Genomic DNA, 19,988 nt, shown 5'->3' on the forward strand with positions numbered 1-19,988 from the left:
TTCTTTGCTGTTTCTTAAAAAAGGAAATTTTGATCATAAGCCATAATGGCTTTAGAGAAAAAAAGTCTGGTCCACTGTTCCAGAACACAGCAGGAACTGAGGTAATTTGTTATTGTCTAGGGAAGCTAGTGTCTATAGCTGCTGCAGGGCATGTACAATGCCCTTCTTTTTTTAAGCATTTGGATTGCTTGCTCTTCTTTCATTGGCATTTAGTGGGTCTGTACATTCACTGACATCCATGACTCCAGAGGCAAACAACAGAGAAGAACAAAGGCTACAGCTGAGAATGTACATTCATAGCTCTGTGGGCTCAGTCAGTTCAGCTGGATGGACTTGCCAATTAAAACATGTCACATTCAGTACTTATAGTAATTAATTCAAAAGTCTTGGGTTTACTTTCGAAGTTAAATTTGTTTTCACATTACACTAAACTAATTGACTTGTATGTGCTTCACCCACAAATGCATTGTTTTGAAGCAGCTCGTCGCACAACCAGAGTCCTTTCTGTGTGTCTGCCCTGCAATGGACAAGTGACTTGTCGAGTGTTTTCTGCATTCCGTCCCTCCAGTATTGAACCCAAAAAGCAGCCTAGTGCTGTATTATAACTATAAAAAAATCGAATATAATAGTAATGGTTTATCAACTGTACCTCTCACCCTCTGTGCTTTCCTGTGTTAAATCTCGCTGCATGACTGTGGACGTGATAAAGTCGATTACTGTGCCAAATATCAGTCTGATTGGTTAGTTAATTAGTTAATTTGCATAAGGTTTGTGCAGAATGAGGGAGCAAAGAGAGGGTGTGCATCAGAGGTGTAGTATGCTATGTATATTTTGTCGTCTCGTCCCTCATTATAATTGAGTGCGACACTTTCCGTTTGATGCAAAGTATCAACAAAATTCTGATGGAAAAAAGGAAGTAATTTAGCATGATGTCATATACATCCTGTGTACGCTGCTTTAGCACCACCATCTTCAATCACCTTTGCACGTCCCTGTTGTGTAGTGTTGTAGGCTGTGGCATGAAATAGCTAGCAACATTTAAAACAGCTAAATCTGGTGAACTCTCTGTTCATCTTAGCAATCATAGGTTTATCCACAAACTGTAACACACTGCTTAGAGGCTACACAGAAAATTTGTTTGGGGTGAGGCCTACCTACCATTTATTGTGTGTTCTGAGAACTAAAACAGAAACAATAGAAGCTTATAGAGGAAAAAAATGCATTTGAAATGCAGTGCTCCAAGTATATTAACAAATAAGTACAATTTAGTACACATCTACCCATGTCCAACACTATTTACACATTTGCAGATGTTGAGTGTTTGGTCCAGATTCCAACCCCACAGCAAAAATGTATTGTACAGTCTCACTGTTAGTCAGTAGTTGGCAATGGTGTGGTGCAAGATGAACAGTATTGACTTGGCCTGGGAAGACCCAGGAAGTTGAAAAATATAGCAAAATAGTTAGCCAATGTCCATTAAGTCCAGCAGAAGAATACCCAACATAAAAAACACCTCATCAGCCTGGGAAACAATAGCTTTGCTGAGAAGAGTTGAAGCAAACATAAATTCCAGGTGTTCCCCAAACACTGGTTGCCTACTCCATTATATTTTCTTTTCTACTTATGTGTGCAGTTCACTAGCAGATAAGGTTTCTCCCTTTTGGAGGAAAACAGTACAGCCCCTAAAACTGCACAGGTGACCATGGCTGGTTACAAAACTGCACTGTAAATCCAATCAATATCAGTTGAAATTAACAGCAACACTCGTAGGATGCTTACACAGCGCAGAAGCTGACACAGCATTAGAAACGCAGCCCTCCCAAGTATTTAAATGAAGATGCTGCGTCAGCTCTGTCGGATTAGAAACGTGTGCAGTGAAAAGACGTATCATTGAGCATCCAAAAAGTTCAAACCATTTCAGCTTTTGCAACCAATAAACGCTCATGCAGAAGATGAATGAAAATTCAAGATAGAGGACGGTATTGATGCCGTGTAATCATTTCCTGTTCTATATGAATTCTTTGCCTTCCTGGCTGAATTTTGAAGCTATTTTGAACTGTACATACTCCGCCCCGCTCCAATCATGTACACACCTTCTAGACAGACAAGATCTGCATGTTTATGTTTCTACCACTCTGTCTTTGCATTGTCTAATATGTAGGCTGCTAGCTACATGTCGCCATTAACAAAGTGCCATTCCATGCCTCCTGGCAGTAGTGTTATTTTTCCCAAAAAAATCTAATTTCAAATTTGGGGAGCATTTTAACACAATGAAATGCTCCGCTGACCTATGCGATGCCATTGCTGCTGGCAGTTCCAGAATTTTTGTTCTGGAATGTCTGGTTTGCCATCGATTTATCTGCTGCCATAATACAGGGAGATTCTGTAATAACTCTTACTACTCAGTCTGAACCAAACAGTGTGCAATGTGCTCCTCAGGAGCAAGGAACAAGCCAGGATGCCCCTGCGGCGGGGCATTGAGGTATGCGCTGGACAGCCGTCGCAACGTTTGACCTCCGTTTGCAACTTCTGGGTGCAGACCCCCACACCACTTCATGTGTCTGGCAGAAAACGGAGACCACTTCCAGCATGGCATGTAAGGCAGTCGGTTACAAATACGTCATAGTACGTTGTGTATTTTTTGGCTCGGGTTGCTTCATCCTAACGGGAGTCACAACAGAATATTCAGGGTCTCTTTTGAGTGGCTCTCCCTGTATATACATAGCATAAGGGTTAGATTCCTGAACAGGAATTATGTTAAGTCCTGGACTAGATAGCATTTTGAATTAATATTCTCCACTGAGAGAAAAATATAGGCCAGAACTTAAATTAATACCTATCTGGGAATCCTAAAAATGAGCATGGATATGTCAATTATGGGTAATGTTTGACGTCACCGTTCTCACAGGAAGACTGTAGGTATAACCATACACAGATATTTTCTCAAGTTCTGTGTGACATATATGGATGAAACATCATATTTCATGACAAAATGGCACAAGAGCTCCTAAAATGCCACCATTGGTTGTCCTGACTGAGTTAAGGACAGAGCTTTCAGTCAAGGATCTCTTCTTTTGTTTCGATCCACACAAAGGTTAATTAAAGCAAAAAGGCGGATCAGTGCTGCATTCTACACGGGGCAAGTGGAGATCGCAGCCTTGTGGGATCTGAGTGCTAAGTAGGTTTTTAATCCCGCCATGCCCTCTAGACAGCCAGGAAGTGGAGCTTTATTTATGTGTGAAATGTCACCACTGCCCTAACCAACAGTTTCTCTTCTCCATCTTTAGAATAATGTCCCAGCCCAGTCACGTGAATTCCATGCAGATGACCAATGGCGCATTCATCAGCTGGTCTCGTTTTAAAGTTGGCATTATTTATAACATGGGATTTGCATAATGAGCTCTCTTCTGTTTTTTTTTTTTTTTTTTTTTTTTTCTTTTCCCATCTTTGTTCTTGCACATGTTTTTGAGCCTTTCAGAGACTTTTGGGATAGCATTGATTCATTTTGTGCAGAATATCAGCAGAGTGAGATCTTTTTAAAAGCATGCTTGCCCTTGTGCCCTTGTTTGCATGGAGAACGGTCCAGTTTGGCTCTTTATTGATGTTTTCAGAACAGTAAACATGCTGTAGTGCGCTGCTGTAGTGCAACCAAGGGTAACAAAAATGAGCAAAGGACATCAGAAAGCATTTACCTAAACGTCTCCAATGCACTACTGGCAACTTTGGCTTATTACTCCACAAGATGGGTCAGCCTGCTCACAGGTACAGAAGCTGTTATCAGCATTTAGACAGGTTTCACTAACACACATCTGATCGATTTTCTCTTCATTGTGTTCAAGAGGCTTAGCACTCAATCGATGAGCGACCTTGACGGATCTTCCCTGCTACCACCACACGACAACACACCAAAGATGTACCAATACTGTCCTGTGTGTGATTTAGCAAGCTGACTTGCCCACTCTAAGCCCAGGCCTTTGCAGCTGCAGAAAAATCGAAGCATGATGATACTTCTTCTTTAGTTCTGTTCTAACATGTTCCCACCACATACCTTAAAAAAATAACATTTGTTGTATGCTACTGAATTGATTATTAAATTAAGAATTTAGCAAAGTTTAAATGAAGAAAAAAAAACTAAATAGAAAAATAATAAAACTGCTTAAAACTACTGATCAGATGTATCTGAGAACTCCCTAGGTGATGGATATGCTTTATTGACGTCTTTCTTTTCACCATGTCCAGTCTGCTGTGCCTCTGAAGAAGAACTAAAAGCAACCGTGCAAATAGAGAGAACTGAGTAAAACTTTCTGTATATATGAAGTTGGTGTTGTAGACCACACTCATGACTCACTGATAATTTAATTCAGCTTTTATATAGTGACATCTTTGATCAAAGAACAGGCACAGGCAAACAAACAGATGGACGGCAGGCAGACATACTAGCTTGCCTGCTTGCTCAGAGTAATGCTTGCTAGGTTAGCTTTCGCTCAGTGGTTAGCTTTCCCTCGATAACTTTCTGATTTGAACACAGAGACCACAGGGGAACACAAGTTTGGTAATGTGATCAATAAAGGTAGTCCTTACATAAGCGCTACCCAAAATTAGGACCGCCCAGTTTACACTGAAAAATGGCATTTTGGGGCACTAGAACATTATTCACAGGATATATTGAGCTTTTTACTCTGGGCTTCATTGACTAGTTGAACAATCAATAGACCGCTTGTGTGACCACAGATGTGCACAATGGAAACCAGTTAGCAAATGCACAAGCTCATTTACTTGCTACATATAGTTTCAGACAGTATTATAAAATGAAAGGGTTAATGAGGAGTCCATGCAACTGTTTGCGACTACCATTTAGCTTGATCAACAGGGTTTTGCTTTCCGAAACTTTGTTTGTGTCCCATATGACGGTGCACAGACCAGAGTTGGTTTAAAATCTCAGTGTAGTGAACGTCAGAAAGTATGTGCCTGAGTCCGTGAGGCTAAAACTAACTAAAATATACCAAAAGAGTCTTCTCCGGTGTACATCAAACACCATAGGGTGTGCTGCTAGAACCAGCCCCGATTAGCAAGCCACTAACAGCATATTTTTCAAAGATGTCCTGAACACGTTAGGTACGTTAGGGATGACTTGCAGTTCTTGTAGTGGAACTGGTTACATGTGATGTAGTATTTCCACATTAACAAAGTATTTTGGGCGTTGTGTTTGGCACATAATATATAATATATACATAAAAAACCACAAAATACAAGTCAAAAGTAAGGGTTTCATGACTGTTCAGCTCCACTACTGAAAAGAATTTTGGATTCTGCAAAAATTCCACTGCAAAAATCATTTAAAAGGTTCTTTGGGGTAACCAAAAGTATTTCTTCTGTGGTTTTGCTGAACACTTTTTGTCACATTTATTTTTAGGAGTTTCATTTTTGTAAATTAAATAGTGGCCTTTTTCATTCCCTTCCAGCTCGAGGACATTGTTTCCCAGCTGCATAAGATGACTAAGCCTCGACTAAAAAGTTCCTTGGGTTATTTCTGCTTGTACTTTTTGGCTGAGGTGTTTTACAAGCATGATTCCATGCTTTTTTTCCTTTTATCATCTGAGATTGACTATTGTATATTGTATGTCTTACAACATTCCAAGTCCCCATTGATGAGTGATATGAACAGTATATTAGTGCATTAATCAAATTAGTGAAATGGAGAGACCTGATAAAGTGCCTTTGTCTTCCACAGTGTGTCTATTGGGATCAGTTACGTTTTGGCTGGGAGTGAGGCCTACGCTGCACTGCTTCATATCAGGTGAGCTAATGCTTTATGAGCAGTCTCTTATGGGCAAGAGACCAACTAGAGTTTGTGTGTGTGTGTGTGTGTGTGTGTGTGTGTGTGTGTGTATAAGCTTCAGTAGCTAATTTTAATTATACGTTTTAGTGGCCAGTGTTACCTTCAATACAACTTCCATTATTTTCGGGAGAACTGGTTTCAGTTTTCAAAGAATTCTGCAGCAGTATTTTTCCACATTTTAGTTGGCTTTTCTTTCCTTCATCTACAAATAATCCAAAACTCATTCAGTGATGTTGAAGTCTGAGCTCTGCAGAGTGTGGTCCATTGTTCTGAGAGCACCAGCAACTTTCTTCTTTGTGTTAATTTCCATTTCTCAGTAACAGCTTCCTGACAGCTACACATTTTCACACTTTCAGACACATCACATTGAGTCATCTTCTCACAGTGGAAGGATGGACAAACACCTGTGGATTTTTTCATATCTGAAGAAAGATGTTTCCCCTCTCTCTCTCTATATCTCTCTCTCTTGCCCTCTTGCTCTTGCTCTCTCTCTCTCAAAAAACGAAAGCATTAAGAACTGTTTATTTGATTGGTGACAGCTTTGGTGGTTTAGCAGGATTTCCAAATTCTCAGTATCTTTTAACAATATTTCATTTTTGTTTTTTTTTTTATTTATTTCTTTGTTAGCCACCCTTTAACCCAATGGAAAAGGACCACCATAGGACCACCTCTGAGAAGACATTAGTTGGGTGCTTGATCATTCATAGCACAACAATGAAACCAACATTGTAGCATGTTAGTATGTGATGCATGTGTATCCAGCTTTAATTTCAGACATAGAACCTTTTTTCATTTATCTCTGAATTTATTATGTATGTTTTTGACACTGTCAAGTAGTGTGTAATGGTCTGTGTACCATTCCCACAAAATGTATTTAGTGATTCAAAAAAAAAAAAAAACACACTAATTCACCCCATGGATTTCTTCAGTGTATCGGTAATGTCATGTACTGTACATTCGACTGCAATTATGCTTGTAGTCATAATGCATACATACCTGCAGAGTAAGAAGGTCAAAGATAATTGATTCTGACCCAAAACATGCCAAGAGGGAGTCGTCTGAATACTCCAGAGTTCCATTTATGCAAAGTCTGCCGTCCTGGATATACAAACATACAATGTCAGTGTTACACTAGGTTGCTGGATTGCCTGCCAGAATGTAGTATTTACCTTACATACAGGTGATCTTAACAAGATGTGAATGAGTAGCTCTGACCAATTCCAAACTCCAGCTGCACACTATATTGAAGAAAACATTGTTGAGAATGTGTGGCTATGCCTGAGCCTACAGGTTTATTTTTATTCCTTTAATTTGTGATATCAGAAAAGATGCACTGCTTTTGTTCATCCTCTAAAAGACTGTTTGAACGCTGAGCTTATGTGCTCTACCAAGGAGGAGATGAAGAATAGCAGTTAGGAGAGCAGTTACAAATGCAATCGCATATTTGGTAACTGCTAATTCACTCATTATATCATGCCCATAGGGTATGTGATCTTGTAACTTGTTTTCAAAGCAGTCATATTTTTCAGTAATGTCTCGGGGAAAGACAAAAGCCCTCTCAAGCAATGCTTTTTTTTTTTAGAAAAGTTGTTGAGCAGAGGATTTAGTTTTGCTTTCCCTAACTTGAAAGAATATATGGCAATGACATGGGTCAGGCTGAGAGGTTGTTTTTTTTTCTCTCTCTCTCTCTCTCTCTTCAAACTCTCGTGCCAAAAGGAAGTGTCTCTAAAATCATTTTCACAGCAGTGATGGGTTTCCTATTAATAATGCATGAAAGCTTATGCGTGTTTTGTTGCGGCTGCACTTTATCAGAGCTGATGTGTCAGACACTACTTAGACATGAAGGATGATCTGACAAATTTCATGTACGCATCAGTATGCAACCCAGAACTCGACAACATAAACAGGAAAATTTAATAAACAGACTCAGGAATCCTTTCCAAGAGCAGCATACGCTCTCTTAATTCAATTACGGAATGGCTCTAATTGCAACCTGCTCTGCTCCGGGTTTTTTTTTTTCCTTTTCTTTCATGTTTATCCTCCTAGCAAGTCGCACATCTTTCCTTAAGCCACTAACATGTTTTTAAATGCCATCTTGGGACAGCAAAAGTCCCGACTCGAATTTGAGCACCCATGCATTTATCATCCCCAAAAACGGTATTAATATTAAGGTCTATAAAGGTTTTGAATCAGCCTAGTGATTTATGGATGTGATCATTGTGCACAAATCATAGCTGTGTTCCTTTGCCCTTGAGTTCATAGCCCACAGCTTGGCAACTTTTCTCATCTCCTCTGCAAAAAACACTTGAGACGAGGTCCGCTTCAAGAAAACACACCGTTATGAGGAAGCAGAGATTGATTCACCTTGTGTGTTTCTAAAGTAACCATGTGCTTCCTCACATATGAATGGACATGTGAGCTGTAATTATTAAGCTGCATGATGTAACATTTGGGAATTTGGGGACCTCTCTGGTGTAAATGTGTAACTGCATTCAACGTGATCAGATTTAAATACGTCATCTGCTCCTTTGTTCCAGAAACTTCAAATTCTTACAATTTATGATATCAATATTTTTCAAATGGGTGTTTTTATTCATAAGGTGTATTCAAGTGAAAGGCATATTCCAGAGCAGTTATGTTAAATTAGTAGTTAAATTATTTCACAGTAAATTCAGACATTCATCCATATTTAACTCCTCAATCTTCAGATCTTCATCCTCCCAAGATTTAGGGGCACTAAAATATGGAATAGGATTTCCCATTTGGCAAAAAATTGTTCTTCTTTAAAATCCTATAGAAGATGCTTTACTTCATTACTGTATTGTATTGTATTTTTTATTTTTTTGTAGTTTTTCTATTGTTTTATTTGCTTCATTTATTGTGAAGTTTATTATTACTACTGCTCAGGAAGTTAATATGGTTGTATAAATATCATTTCATGAGCATATGTATTTATATTTTATATATGCATAGATGCTCTTATGCACATTCACAACACACATACATCCTTACACATTCAAATGTATGTTTAATGTGTTTATGTCGATGCTAGTATTTAAGTTATTTGAGGGTTGTTAAATAAGCCTGTTTTTTGCCTCTCCCTGCACTGTATGTTATCTTAGTCTATTTGTCTAATTTGAAATATTAACTAAATATGAAATAAACTAAACTAAGCATGCAGAGGAACATTTTGTTACATCGGTTGTGCTTTGCCTCCCCATGAGTGGATGAATCTGTAACTATGTTTTTAACAATTTAATAATGTATTCATATTATTTGGTTGTAATTGCTCAAGTGATCTAGTGACTTTATAGTGAAATCATTGTGGCCTTCTGTTTTTCTGACTGGTACCATTTGGGCTGGTAGGTGTCAAGATTTGTTGTTTATCTGGTGTTTTAAAGGACTGATTTGCTTGATATTTATTTAGGGGCTGTGGTAAATATGAGAACTTTGCAATCACGACTATATTTTCATGGCCAGTCTGTGTAATGGGAAACAGTAAGACATGTGAGCGGCATTTATGATATTCTTTTTTTTTTTTTTTTTTTTAATATATTATACGATTTTGATATTATATGCTTCCATAATATTAACAATGATTCAGCATTTTTAAAGACAAAAATAAAGAAAGAAAAATAAATAAATAAAAATAAAATAAAATAACAGACACAATAAAAAGCAAGGGGCACAGTACAGTAGGCTCACAAACATCCACAGAATCAACTGAGCAGTGGTAATAAATAAGATAGATTAAATAATAGGTAAATAAAGCAGCTACAGTGAAACACCTAGTGGTTATGCGCATTGGCTAAGTACTCCAAAAAAGGGTTCCATATTTTACAAAACTTTTCCAAACTACCAGACAACACATATCTGAGCCTCTCAACATGCAACACATTTACTGCTTCTGTCAGCCACATTTTAAACGTAGGTGGGATGGACGACTTCCACAGCCTTAAAATGATCTTAGCAACTATCATACCATATGTTATAGCAGATTGTATACAATTATCAAAATTTTGAAATGCCATGGAAAAACCAAACAAAGCCATTTCAGGGTCAGGAGACAACATTAGACCATATACTTCCCTATAGAATCCAAATATATCACCCCAATAGGTATCAAGTTTAGGACACATCCAAAAAAGATGAGCAAGGGAACCCTCTGCTTCTTTACATCTGTCACATAATGGCAGGAAGGAAATGAAGGAAAAATACGATGAAGTTTTGTTTTCGAATAATGGAGTCTATGTATGACTTTGAATTGCAAAAGCTGATGTCTGGCATTGACTGAACAAAACTTTATTCTGACAAGACTTTCTTCACAGACACAATACACAGTTCTTTCTCCCATGCAACCCTCAGATGATTTGTAGAGAAACTTAACTGTTTTGAGAAAGCACCAACAAGGCGAGTGACCATTTGCCTTGCCTCTGGGGGTCCAGCCAAAATGTGCAAAACAGGATCCTCAGAGGAGAGGGATTGATATGAAGGTATATTCTGTTGAATATAACTTCTTATCTGTAAGTATCTAAAGAAATCTGATTGAGAGAGCGAATATTTTGTTTTCAATTGTTGAAATTGAAACTTTACAATGCCTTTTTTTCAGTTACGAAATGTACTGTCAGATAAAGAGGATGAGAAGGAATGATTGTACCAAATTGGGGCAAATATGAGAGTTGCTGGAAGATTACAAGCTTTCCTAATTTGGTGCCAGATTTTCTGAGAGTTATATATTATAAAATGATCTTTCTTTAAAGCTAAAGGAGCTCTAGGTGAAGAGAAAAGAAGAGCAGGAATAGAAGAGTCAACAATCAGATCTTTTTCAACTGCCAACCAGGGAGGTAAATCTAAAGAAGTGCCTTCCTTATAACCATATTGCCAGTAAGCCAGAGCCCTAGCATTAGCCGTCCAGTAATAATGCAAAAAACATGGTAATCCTAAACCACCCAAAGACCTAGGTTTCTGTATGTGAGTTTTCGAAATTCTATGAGTTTTAAACCCCCAAATAAATGGCATAATAATAGAATCCAGTGATTTAAAGAAGGATTTGGGGATAAAAATAGGAATATTCTGAAACAGGTATAAGAATCGAGGAAGAGAAACCATTGTGATTGCATTCACCCATCCAATAAGGGAAAGGGGTAGTATTCTCCACCTATCAATGTCCTGTTTAAGTTTAATCATCTTTTCAGCAATATTATGCTTAAACAGTGCATTAGGATTCTTCGTTACTTCAATACCAAGATATTTTATTTTAACTGTGGAAATTTTAAATTGCAAGGAACTTAAAAACCTGGGATTATGATTAGCTGACAGAGCCATGAATTCACTCTTTTGCCAATTAATGGTATAGCCAGATATTTCACTGAATGAGCCAATGAGTTTAAGCAAGGGAGGAATAGATTGTTCTGGTTCAGATAAAAACAGAATTATATCATCCGCATACAATGAGAGTTTATGTTCGACCCCCCCTAAAATTATAGGCTTAATATTCTCATCTTCTCTTATGCTAATCGCTAAGGGTTCTATGGCTATAGAGAAGAGAAGGGGGGAGAGAGGACACCCTTGACGTGTCCCTCTGTAAAGAGAAAAGTAAGGTGCTCCTGGTTGGTAAGGATAGAAGCAGTAGGATGCGCATATAACATTTTGTATCCAAGAGATAAAGGCATGCCCAAACCCAAACTCTTTAAGGGTAGCTATAATATAGCCCCATTCTACTTGATCGAATGCCTTTTCTGCATCAAGGCTGAGAACAGCGTGTGCAGGCACTCCATGATATTTATGGTATATAATGTCCATGAGTCGTCTAACATTTGAAAAAAGAAAACCTATTAGGTATAAAACCAGTCTGGTCAGGATGAATAATAGAAGTAATATATTGCTTCAATCTATTCACTAATACCTTAGTAAGAATTTTCAAATCAGTATTTAACAATGCGATTGGCCTATATGAAGAAAGATCTGTTTTATCTCTCGCAGGTTTTAACAAAAGCGAAATATGTGCAGCATATAAGGTTTTGGGAAGTATTCCAACTTTAGTAGGATGTATAAACATTCTCAGTAAAAGTGGGGTAATCTGACTAGCAAACTTCTTGAAGAATTAAATTCCAAAAGCATCCGGACTGGGGGCTTTAGCACTAGGAAATGATTTAATTGAGTCAATGATTTCTTCAGAGGTAATTTCCGAATCCAGAGCTCTTTGTGCAGCTTTGTCTAATTTAGGTAATTTAAAGTTCTTTAACCAAGTCTTAACATCCCCTTTTGCCTTACTTTGATTTAGCTTTTCATAGTATTCTCTAAAGCAGTCATTTATTGCTACTGGATCTGTGATTAATACTCCTGAAGGTGATTTTATTTGATGAATAGCTCTGTTTGCTTGGAAACCTCTCAGCTGACGAGCTAATAGTCTTTGGGGTTTATCTCCAAATTCAAAATACCTCTGCTTGACTCTTAAGATCTGATCACAGGCCTGATGTGTAATGATTGTATTATATTCATATTTTAAATTAAGTATCTTTTGTAAAGTCTGAGTACTCTTTGAGTTTCTATATGAATTGTCCAGTTTTGATATCTCATATTAAATTTCTCCCAGACGGCACATTTTCAACTTATTTAAAGATGCTTCATACGAAATAATATGCCCCCGTATAACTACCTTAAAAGCTTCCCATAGAGTTGAATCCGAGACATCAGAAGTATCGTTGAGTTCCAGAAATTCTGATATTTTGGAAGATATGTACTGGCAGAACGTTTATCTGAGAGTAAACTCTGATGAAACCGCCAGATAAATTTCTGTTTTGGGACCCCAAAATCAAGAGTCAGTGAAACTGGTGAATGATCAGAGATCAGAATGTTATGATATTTACAATTAACAATATTAGATATTAATTTCACATCTAATAGAAAGAAATCAATACGAGAGTAAGTTTTATGCTTTTGTGAAAAAAAAGAATAGTCTCTGTCTGTTGGGTGTTGAGTCCTCCAAATATCCACCAGATTGTTAGAGGAAATCAGATGTTGTAAAACAACTGAGGAGCTAGACAGGTTACATAATTTTGTTGATGATCTATCTAAATGCTTATCTAACACAGTATTGAAGTCCCCACCCACAATTAAATGTGTATTAGTTAAGTCTGGCAAGGAATCAAAACTCTTACGAAAAAATATTGCATCATCAAAATTAGGTCCATAAATATTTAACAGAGTTATATGTGACTTACAAATGTGTCCAGTTACTACTATGTATCGCCCATTCGGATCCGTTATGGTGGAAATGTGTTCAAACTGCAAAGACTTTTTGACTCTAATGGAAAGTCCCCGGGCAGAAATAAAACTTTCAAATAACCACAGTAAAGCAGTATCAGTGGGTTGGGGAGCCACATATATTTACAGCAAAAAATATCATAAACAAACATGAGATAGTGTGCCAACATGGGTGGGGTGTCACTGTGTTACAGTTTTACTGTTACACTTCAAGAATCTACCTCAGAGTTTTTCCCAAGCACACCGTTCAAGAACACTTCAGCCTCCTGTGGGGTGGTGAACAACTTAGTGGCATTGTCCCATGTCACACGGAGATGCGCTGGGTACAGAAAACCACACACTGCACCAGAATCTCTCAGCCTCCTCCGTACACCTTCAAAGAGCTGTCGCTGTCTCACCACCTCCGATGGAAGATCTGGGAAGAAGAAGATCCTCTGTCCCTCGAACGACAGAGGATGCTTTTGCCGTGCGAGCTGCAGAATCCCCTCTCTCATACGACAGTGATGAATCCTAGCTATCATCACCCGAGGGGCGGGCTGAACTCACTGATGGCTGCCCTCCGAGCCGATGTGCACGGCATCTCCAAAGGCTTGTAAAAGTTCTTAGCCCCTAACAAGTCGGAGAAGAATCTAACGAGGAACTCCTCTGGTCGCCCCTTTTCAATATTTTCAGGCAAACCCAAGATTTTAATATTTTGATGCCTAGAACGTCCCTCAAGATCGACGACCTTATTGCGGAGCGTCTTATTCTCTGCAACCAGTTGCTGCCATGCCTGCTCCAGCGTGATTAGCCGGTTATCGTGATCAGACTTGACTAACTCCAATTCAGCAATCCGACTGCCATGGTCGTTAAGAGCAGTCTGTTAGATTGCAGAGTAGACTCCAAGCTGTTGAATCTGTCGTTCATTTTGCTGCTCATTTCGTGGATGGCTGACAGAATGTCTGATATTCCTGGATTAACCTCCAGGATAAGCAGGCTGGCCTCATGGTGGTTAGCCCCCTGTGTTTCGTTACTCGGCGTTGTTTCATCAGTCTCGTTAGTTGGTTTCTCCAACTTTTTTGGCGCTTTTGGCTTGGTCATTGTGTGAACAATTCCTAAAGATTAGCCACCGAGTAATTCAAATGGCAAACTGCTATAAAGAAACTCGATATTTCGACTAAAATGTCAACCATTGGAGGGGAGCTCAGAGAAATGCATGCACTATGAAGCAAATATTTTTTGATACCAATACCAAACCAATCATTTTTGGTTCAGTTTTCTTGAACAAAAAAATTGACCTGATTTATTAAAATAGTAGTCATTAAAAAAAAATAATAAAGTGTGCAGAGATATTTTATGGTATGTTGCCATTAGGCAACGTTGTGCAACAAAGACCAAATCTATTTACTTTTATTTATTTAATTTTAACACAAATAACAGTTTGATCCGTTCTAAAAATTAAAAGAATCATTTAATAAAATAAAAAATAAAAAAACCATACACGGAATGCTACATGACAGTATTACCTGGAATGGCCTTGTATTCACTAGTACTGCATAAAAATAAACAACACAAATTATTCTAAAATTTTTAAAACCTTCTAAATGAAAAGCTAAAGAATAACTGCATTCTGTAAAAAGCATTTCCTCTAGTGGCTGCATAAGTGACACCTTACTCGCTACTGGCTAATTCATTTCACTTGTCACTGTTGCGTGTAGGCAACAAGTGTACTTCAACAATTTTGCATAACATTCATGTGATACTGATCTACTGTAATTAAAATATCAGCTTCACACTCCAACAGATGTGAACCACAACTTTGAAGGAGGACACATAAAAATGTGCTTTTCTGAGGGAAAATATCCAGTATAGAAACGTCATCCACAGAAAAATGCATTAAAAAGCACAGCATTTAATATTGTGAGCAAGTAAAAGCATTTTATAGCTTTATATACAAACTCCTTTTATCCATGGTAAATATGCATCATGTCATTGTTAAGTGATAAAAACAACATGAAATAGAGGGATAATATCTGCTTCCATCTGCTGTAGCGAGCAGAGACGAGGGGCTTTTCTGTGAATGTGGTGAGGTTTTTGGTTGGTAATGCTGGTATCTCATTTTTGGCTGGAAATGCGGGTATGGTAGAGGGCAAAAACGTTAATGCAGAGATTTTATTCTAAGTGATTTGGGGGCACAGTGGCGCAGTGGGTAGCGCTGGGTTCAATTCCCTGGCTGGGTGACCGTGGTCCTCTCTGTGTGGAGTTTGCATGTTCTCCCTGTGTCTGCGTGAGCTTCCTCCGGGTTCTCCGGTTTCCTCCCACAGTCAAAAGACATGCAGTCTGGCCAAGTGGACATGCTAAATTGCCCCTGGGTGTGAGTGTGTGAGTGACTGTCTGTGTCTGTCTGCCCTGCGATGGACTGGCGACCTGTCCAGGGTGTATCCTGCCTTCCGCCCGAGGACTGCTGGGATATGCTCCAGCACGCCCCGTGACCCTGAGGGAGAAGCGGCTTAGAAAATGGATGGATGGATGATTTGGGGGCATTTCTATTGGTCCAATCATAATTAAATTTGTACACAATGTAAAGGAGAAATGACGTAGAAAAATGAAAAATCGACAGAAGTGGAGATGCAAGTTTTGAAATGTGAGAACTTTACATTGAAGTCATAATTGTGTCTCAGCAGAAACCTCTTGCATGTCGCTGGCATCTATTTTGCAGAAACGCCAAAGTGTATATAGTTTTATGTGTTATTTGTTGAAAAGTTGTATTTAATATACGTCTTGAAGAGTTCAGGGCCTGTTGACCTAGCCTGTTAGCATCCACTAGCATTTACTATCACTTTTCTTACACTTTCACTGAAAAATATGAAGAATAAAGACTGTGATGGTATCGTTTTAAATAAATCATTGTGCAAGTAAAACTAGTTAAATGTGTGTGTGAGGAAGAGCGGCCAGGGTGTGTGTGTATGTGTATGCATTTGCATGTTTCTCCATCAACTGACCTGCCTCACAGCCTCCCAGTCTCCCAGCACAGTAGAAGACTTTACAGAACAGCTAGATATTTTAACGATCTCACTCATGTTAAACATGAACAACATTTGTACTGATGCGGGTGATTCACATTATTGATGTATAGATCCAAAATCTATGAGCGAAAGCGTGAATCAGGGCAGGAGAGGGAGATCAGAGTCTGTTAAGAAAGAACATTATCTGCAGCAGGCTAACCAACTACCTTAGCAAAGATATGTGTGTGTGTGTGTAAGTTATTTTTTTGAAAAAAAAACTAAAACCCAAACTGTCAACTTCACCACACAGTGTAAACATAAAAATGGTCTTTTTTGCTGTGGCTGCTGCTAAGCTACTGCTACTATGACAGTTTAGAAAATATTTATATGGATCTACACTCTATATATGTCAGTTTATTAGATGTGGAGCATAAGTTCGATACTGTCGTAAGTTATCTGTCGTAAGCCAACAACTAATTTACAGTGCAAAAACTCAAACAAGTTAGCTGCATTAGCGCAAGCATGGTCTGTATGTAAGTTGTAACATCACAATTCAAGTCTCTCATTAGTATATTCAGTGTATTGGATGATGATCATCCAGCGTATTCTTGATGTACAAAACTAAGCTGCCACTTAGCCCTCCATAAAACGCTTGTTGACAGATGTACTACGAAAACTTGGTTTGGTAATACATACAATACCAGTTTGACACACATTGGTATTATCGTAATAAGCAATGTAAGAGGAAGTAATTATATCTAAATCACGCTTTCGAGCGCAGGTGTCTTTATTGGCTACATTCTCACAACCAAAGCTGTGTACTGGGGAACAGAAAGGCCCATGAGCCACATTTCAAAACTCCTTCCTTTTGTTTTGGCAGGTTTTTACCATGACATCAGTAGGCTGAGGTGGTTTTTGACTGTTAGTGTTGAGGAATTTAGCCTGCTATTTTTCTTTAATATGATAGTATAAACTTCTTTTTCTAGTATAGATTTCTTGTTTATCTGATGTTTTGAGGACTGAAATGTGAGAACTTCACATTAATGGATATGTTATTGCAGCCAGCTTTAGGTAATGGGGCACGTGAGCCACATTTTATTAATATTATCAGCTCCCGGGTTATCAGTGTGGTGAAAATGGGGAAGCTGCGACAAATGTGCACTGTCACCACTTCCATCTGTGTTTCTCTCTCTCTCTCTCTCTCTCTCTCTCTCTCTCTCTCTCTCTCTCTCTCGCTTTCTGTCTCTCTGTTCCTAACTCCCTTTATCTCCACTTTTCCTCCAGATGCAAACAGGCCCAGAGTCCATTAAGAGACAATTTTTACAAGCCTTTTGGGGGTCATTACTGCCAAATCCACCTAAGCAAATGCACTAATTAAGTTATAAAAGGATGTGAGAACATTTACCTGAGGTGTATTGATCAGTCAGTTGATCTTCCCCTGCTGATATTCAGACCATCGGTCATATGTTTAAGCCTGTAAAAATAGACTTGGTACGCTGGAGCATTTTGAGGCCGAAATTTTAAATGTCAGAGGGTCCGAGTCAATGAGCATTGGAACGCCAGATGTCAGATGGTCATATATGCATTCACACCCTTTTTAATTATGGATACTCTGAAGAATTCCTTTGTAGCTGGTTTTAAAGCCATGGGGCTTCCTCTAGGCAGAGCTTCATCGATATAATGTGAAGTTTTGATCGCAGCTGAGCTGAGCTGCCGTGCTTCTGGTTAATAGAAATTGGTCCTAGCATCTGAGGTTCTTGATCTAGCCGTGATTTTCCATCTTGTCATTACCATCAATAATATTGAATGTGTTAAGCCTGGCCTTTCTCTGCTGTGCAGGCAGATTTCTCCTTGCTTTATTGGGTTTTTTATATAATTGCTGTTGGAACAAAACCTCCTATTCCTGATGAATGAACTATTAGAATTAAACCAGAATTACATATAAAAAGTCTTATTATATTCCATACATTAACAGTTAAAACATCTTTTTCTCTCATGAAGTTGCCATTTTAGAGATACCATTTGTTCTAGCAGTGATGATATGCCATTTTTATGGGTCTTGATGATTTGATTAAAAAAATAATTGATTGAAATTGACCATATTAATGAATTGGCAGCATGATATTTGAAATTCTCTTGCTTGCCTCGCTCCCAAGTAAGAAGCAGAACCTGATTCACACCTTTTTGAATGTGTACATGTACACTGATCAGGCATAACATTATGTCCTTGTTTCTATGCTTATTGTCCATTTTATCAGCTCCACTTACTGTATAGGTGCACTTTGTAGTTCTACAGTTACAGACTGTAGTCCATCTGTTACCCCCTTTTACCCTGTTCTTCAGTGGTCAGGACCTCCATGGACCCTCACAGAGCAGGTACTATTTGGGTGGTGGATCATTGTCAGCACTGCAGTAATGCTGATGTGGTGGTGGTGTGTTTGTGTTGCACTGGTCTGAGTGGATCAGAAACAGCAGTGCTGTTAGAGTGTTCCTTCTAAAAACACCATGTAAAATATAATAAATAAATGTAAAAGTGCGGTCAAACAGCAATAAGTAACAAGATTTGTTTTTTTTTCAAAGATATAAACTATGCCTTGTCAGCTAGTAAGAAGAACGCAGGTTTAGTTAAAGATTTCTCTTTGATGATCCCCAGTCTTCGTGTTGAATTCCATCACCAGCACATCTTAATTTAATGATGTATTAATTAGTAATTAATAATAATGCTGGGTTGCCATAAAGAGAGGTTTGGAAATAGTTAAACAGACTCATTGGCAGACCTAAAATTGCTACTTTATTGTATTCATATTATTAGTTATTTATTATTCGTTTTTAATTTATATAGTTCACTTAAGTCCACTGTCTTTATTCTCTCTATTTTTAAAACTTAGTCTAGTCGATTATTATTATTATATCCTATCAATATCAGTTACTAATGTAATTGATATTGACAGTGCTGGTAGTCTAAATCTATAAGCAGAGCACCCACAGTCTTAAAATAGTTACAGAGCATTTAAAAGGTCATAAAATGTCTGAAAATGTTTTATTGTTCACTATTAGAAGTATTAGATTTAAGGATGTTCATCCCTGGCATATTGTAATTTACCAGGTTTCACCTAAAAAATGCCTGTTCCACCCTTTGTTTTTGTCCTCTGTTTTCTCCTCGGCCATAAATGAGCATTATCCACAGACTGTGTCAGTGAGGTGTGTTTTCAGAAGGCAACTAATTGGTTTGTGTCTGCAGTGTTGAAAGAGGAAGCTTAAACTTTGTAAAATCTGCAGCACCAAAACAGTGTACTAAATACACCCCTGCAGTGCTTTAACCTTCAAGTCACAACCATAATTAAGTCACAACCACCTAACTGAACTTTAGCAGAAGTGTAGGTGATTACTGACCGGGTGGACAGTTGCTGATTTAAAGAGTCAGTGCATTCAAAGGTGAGAGAAACTGCTGCATACTCAATAGAACAGTTATGAAATCAAAGCATTTTCACAACTTCAGAAAGTTATCATTCCACATGAGAAGTACAAAAAATAAAGCAGTTAAATCGAGTGTACATCACACTTATCAATAAAGAAATGACTTCACTGCAGTGACTGGTATAAGCAGTCATTAGATCAATCAATCAGATTTGATTGACCACCATAAAGTGGTCGTTTTAAAACGTATCGATTCATAATGTCACATTATGAACAGTCTAAAATGAACTGATTACAGTGAAGTACTTATGGCAGTGTAGCATAATCTTGCCTCAGTTGTGCGGCTGCTCTATGGAAACACATAGAGGATTGGATCAGTATCAGCTGATAAAGAACTTGGATCAGATCAGGGGTCTTAAAAGCAAATTGGATGCATGAGATAGTCAGCTACCTTTTCTTCCTAGCTGTTGAATTTGTAAAGT

The 19,988-nt window shown here is 38.2% G+C and overlaps 1 protein-coding gene across 3 annotated transcripts in view; it reads left to right on the forward strand.

Annotated features, from left to right (window-relative positions):
* si:ch211-51h4.2 overlaps positions 1–19,988 on the forward strand; it is a 162,275-nt gene that overhangs the window by 28,663 nt on the left and 113,624 nt on the right. For all 3 annotated transcript variants that reach the window (XM_037545287.1, XM_017722588.2, XM_037545288.1), the window contains exon 7: positions 5,732–5,797. In XM_037545287.1, the coding sequence (XP_037401184.1) occupies positions 5,732–5,797 (66 nt within the window). The remainder of the gene's footprint in view (positions 1–5,731; positions 5,798–19,988) is intronic.

The sequence above is a fragment of the Pygocentrus nattereri genome, chromosome 15 (assembly GCF_015220715.1).
Source record: "Pygocentrus nattereri isolate fPygNat1 chromosome 15, fPygNat1.pri, whole genome shotgun sequence".
In the NCBI taxonomy this organism is placed as follows: Eukaryota; Metazoa; Chordata; class Actinopteri; order Characiformes; family Serrasalmidae; genus Pygocentrus; species Pygocentrus nattereri.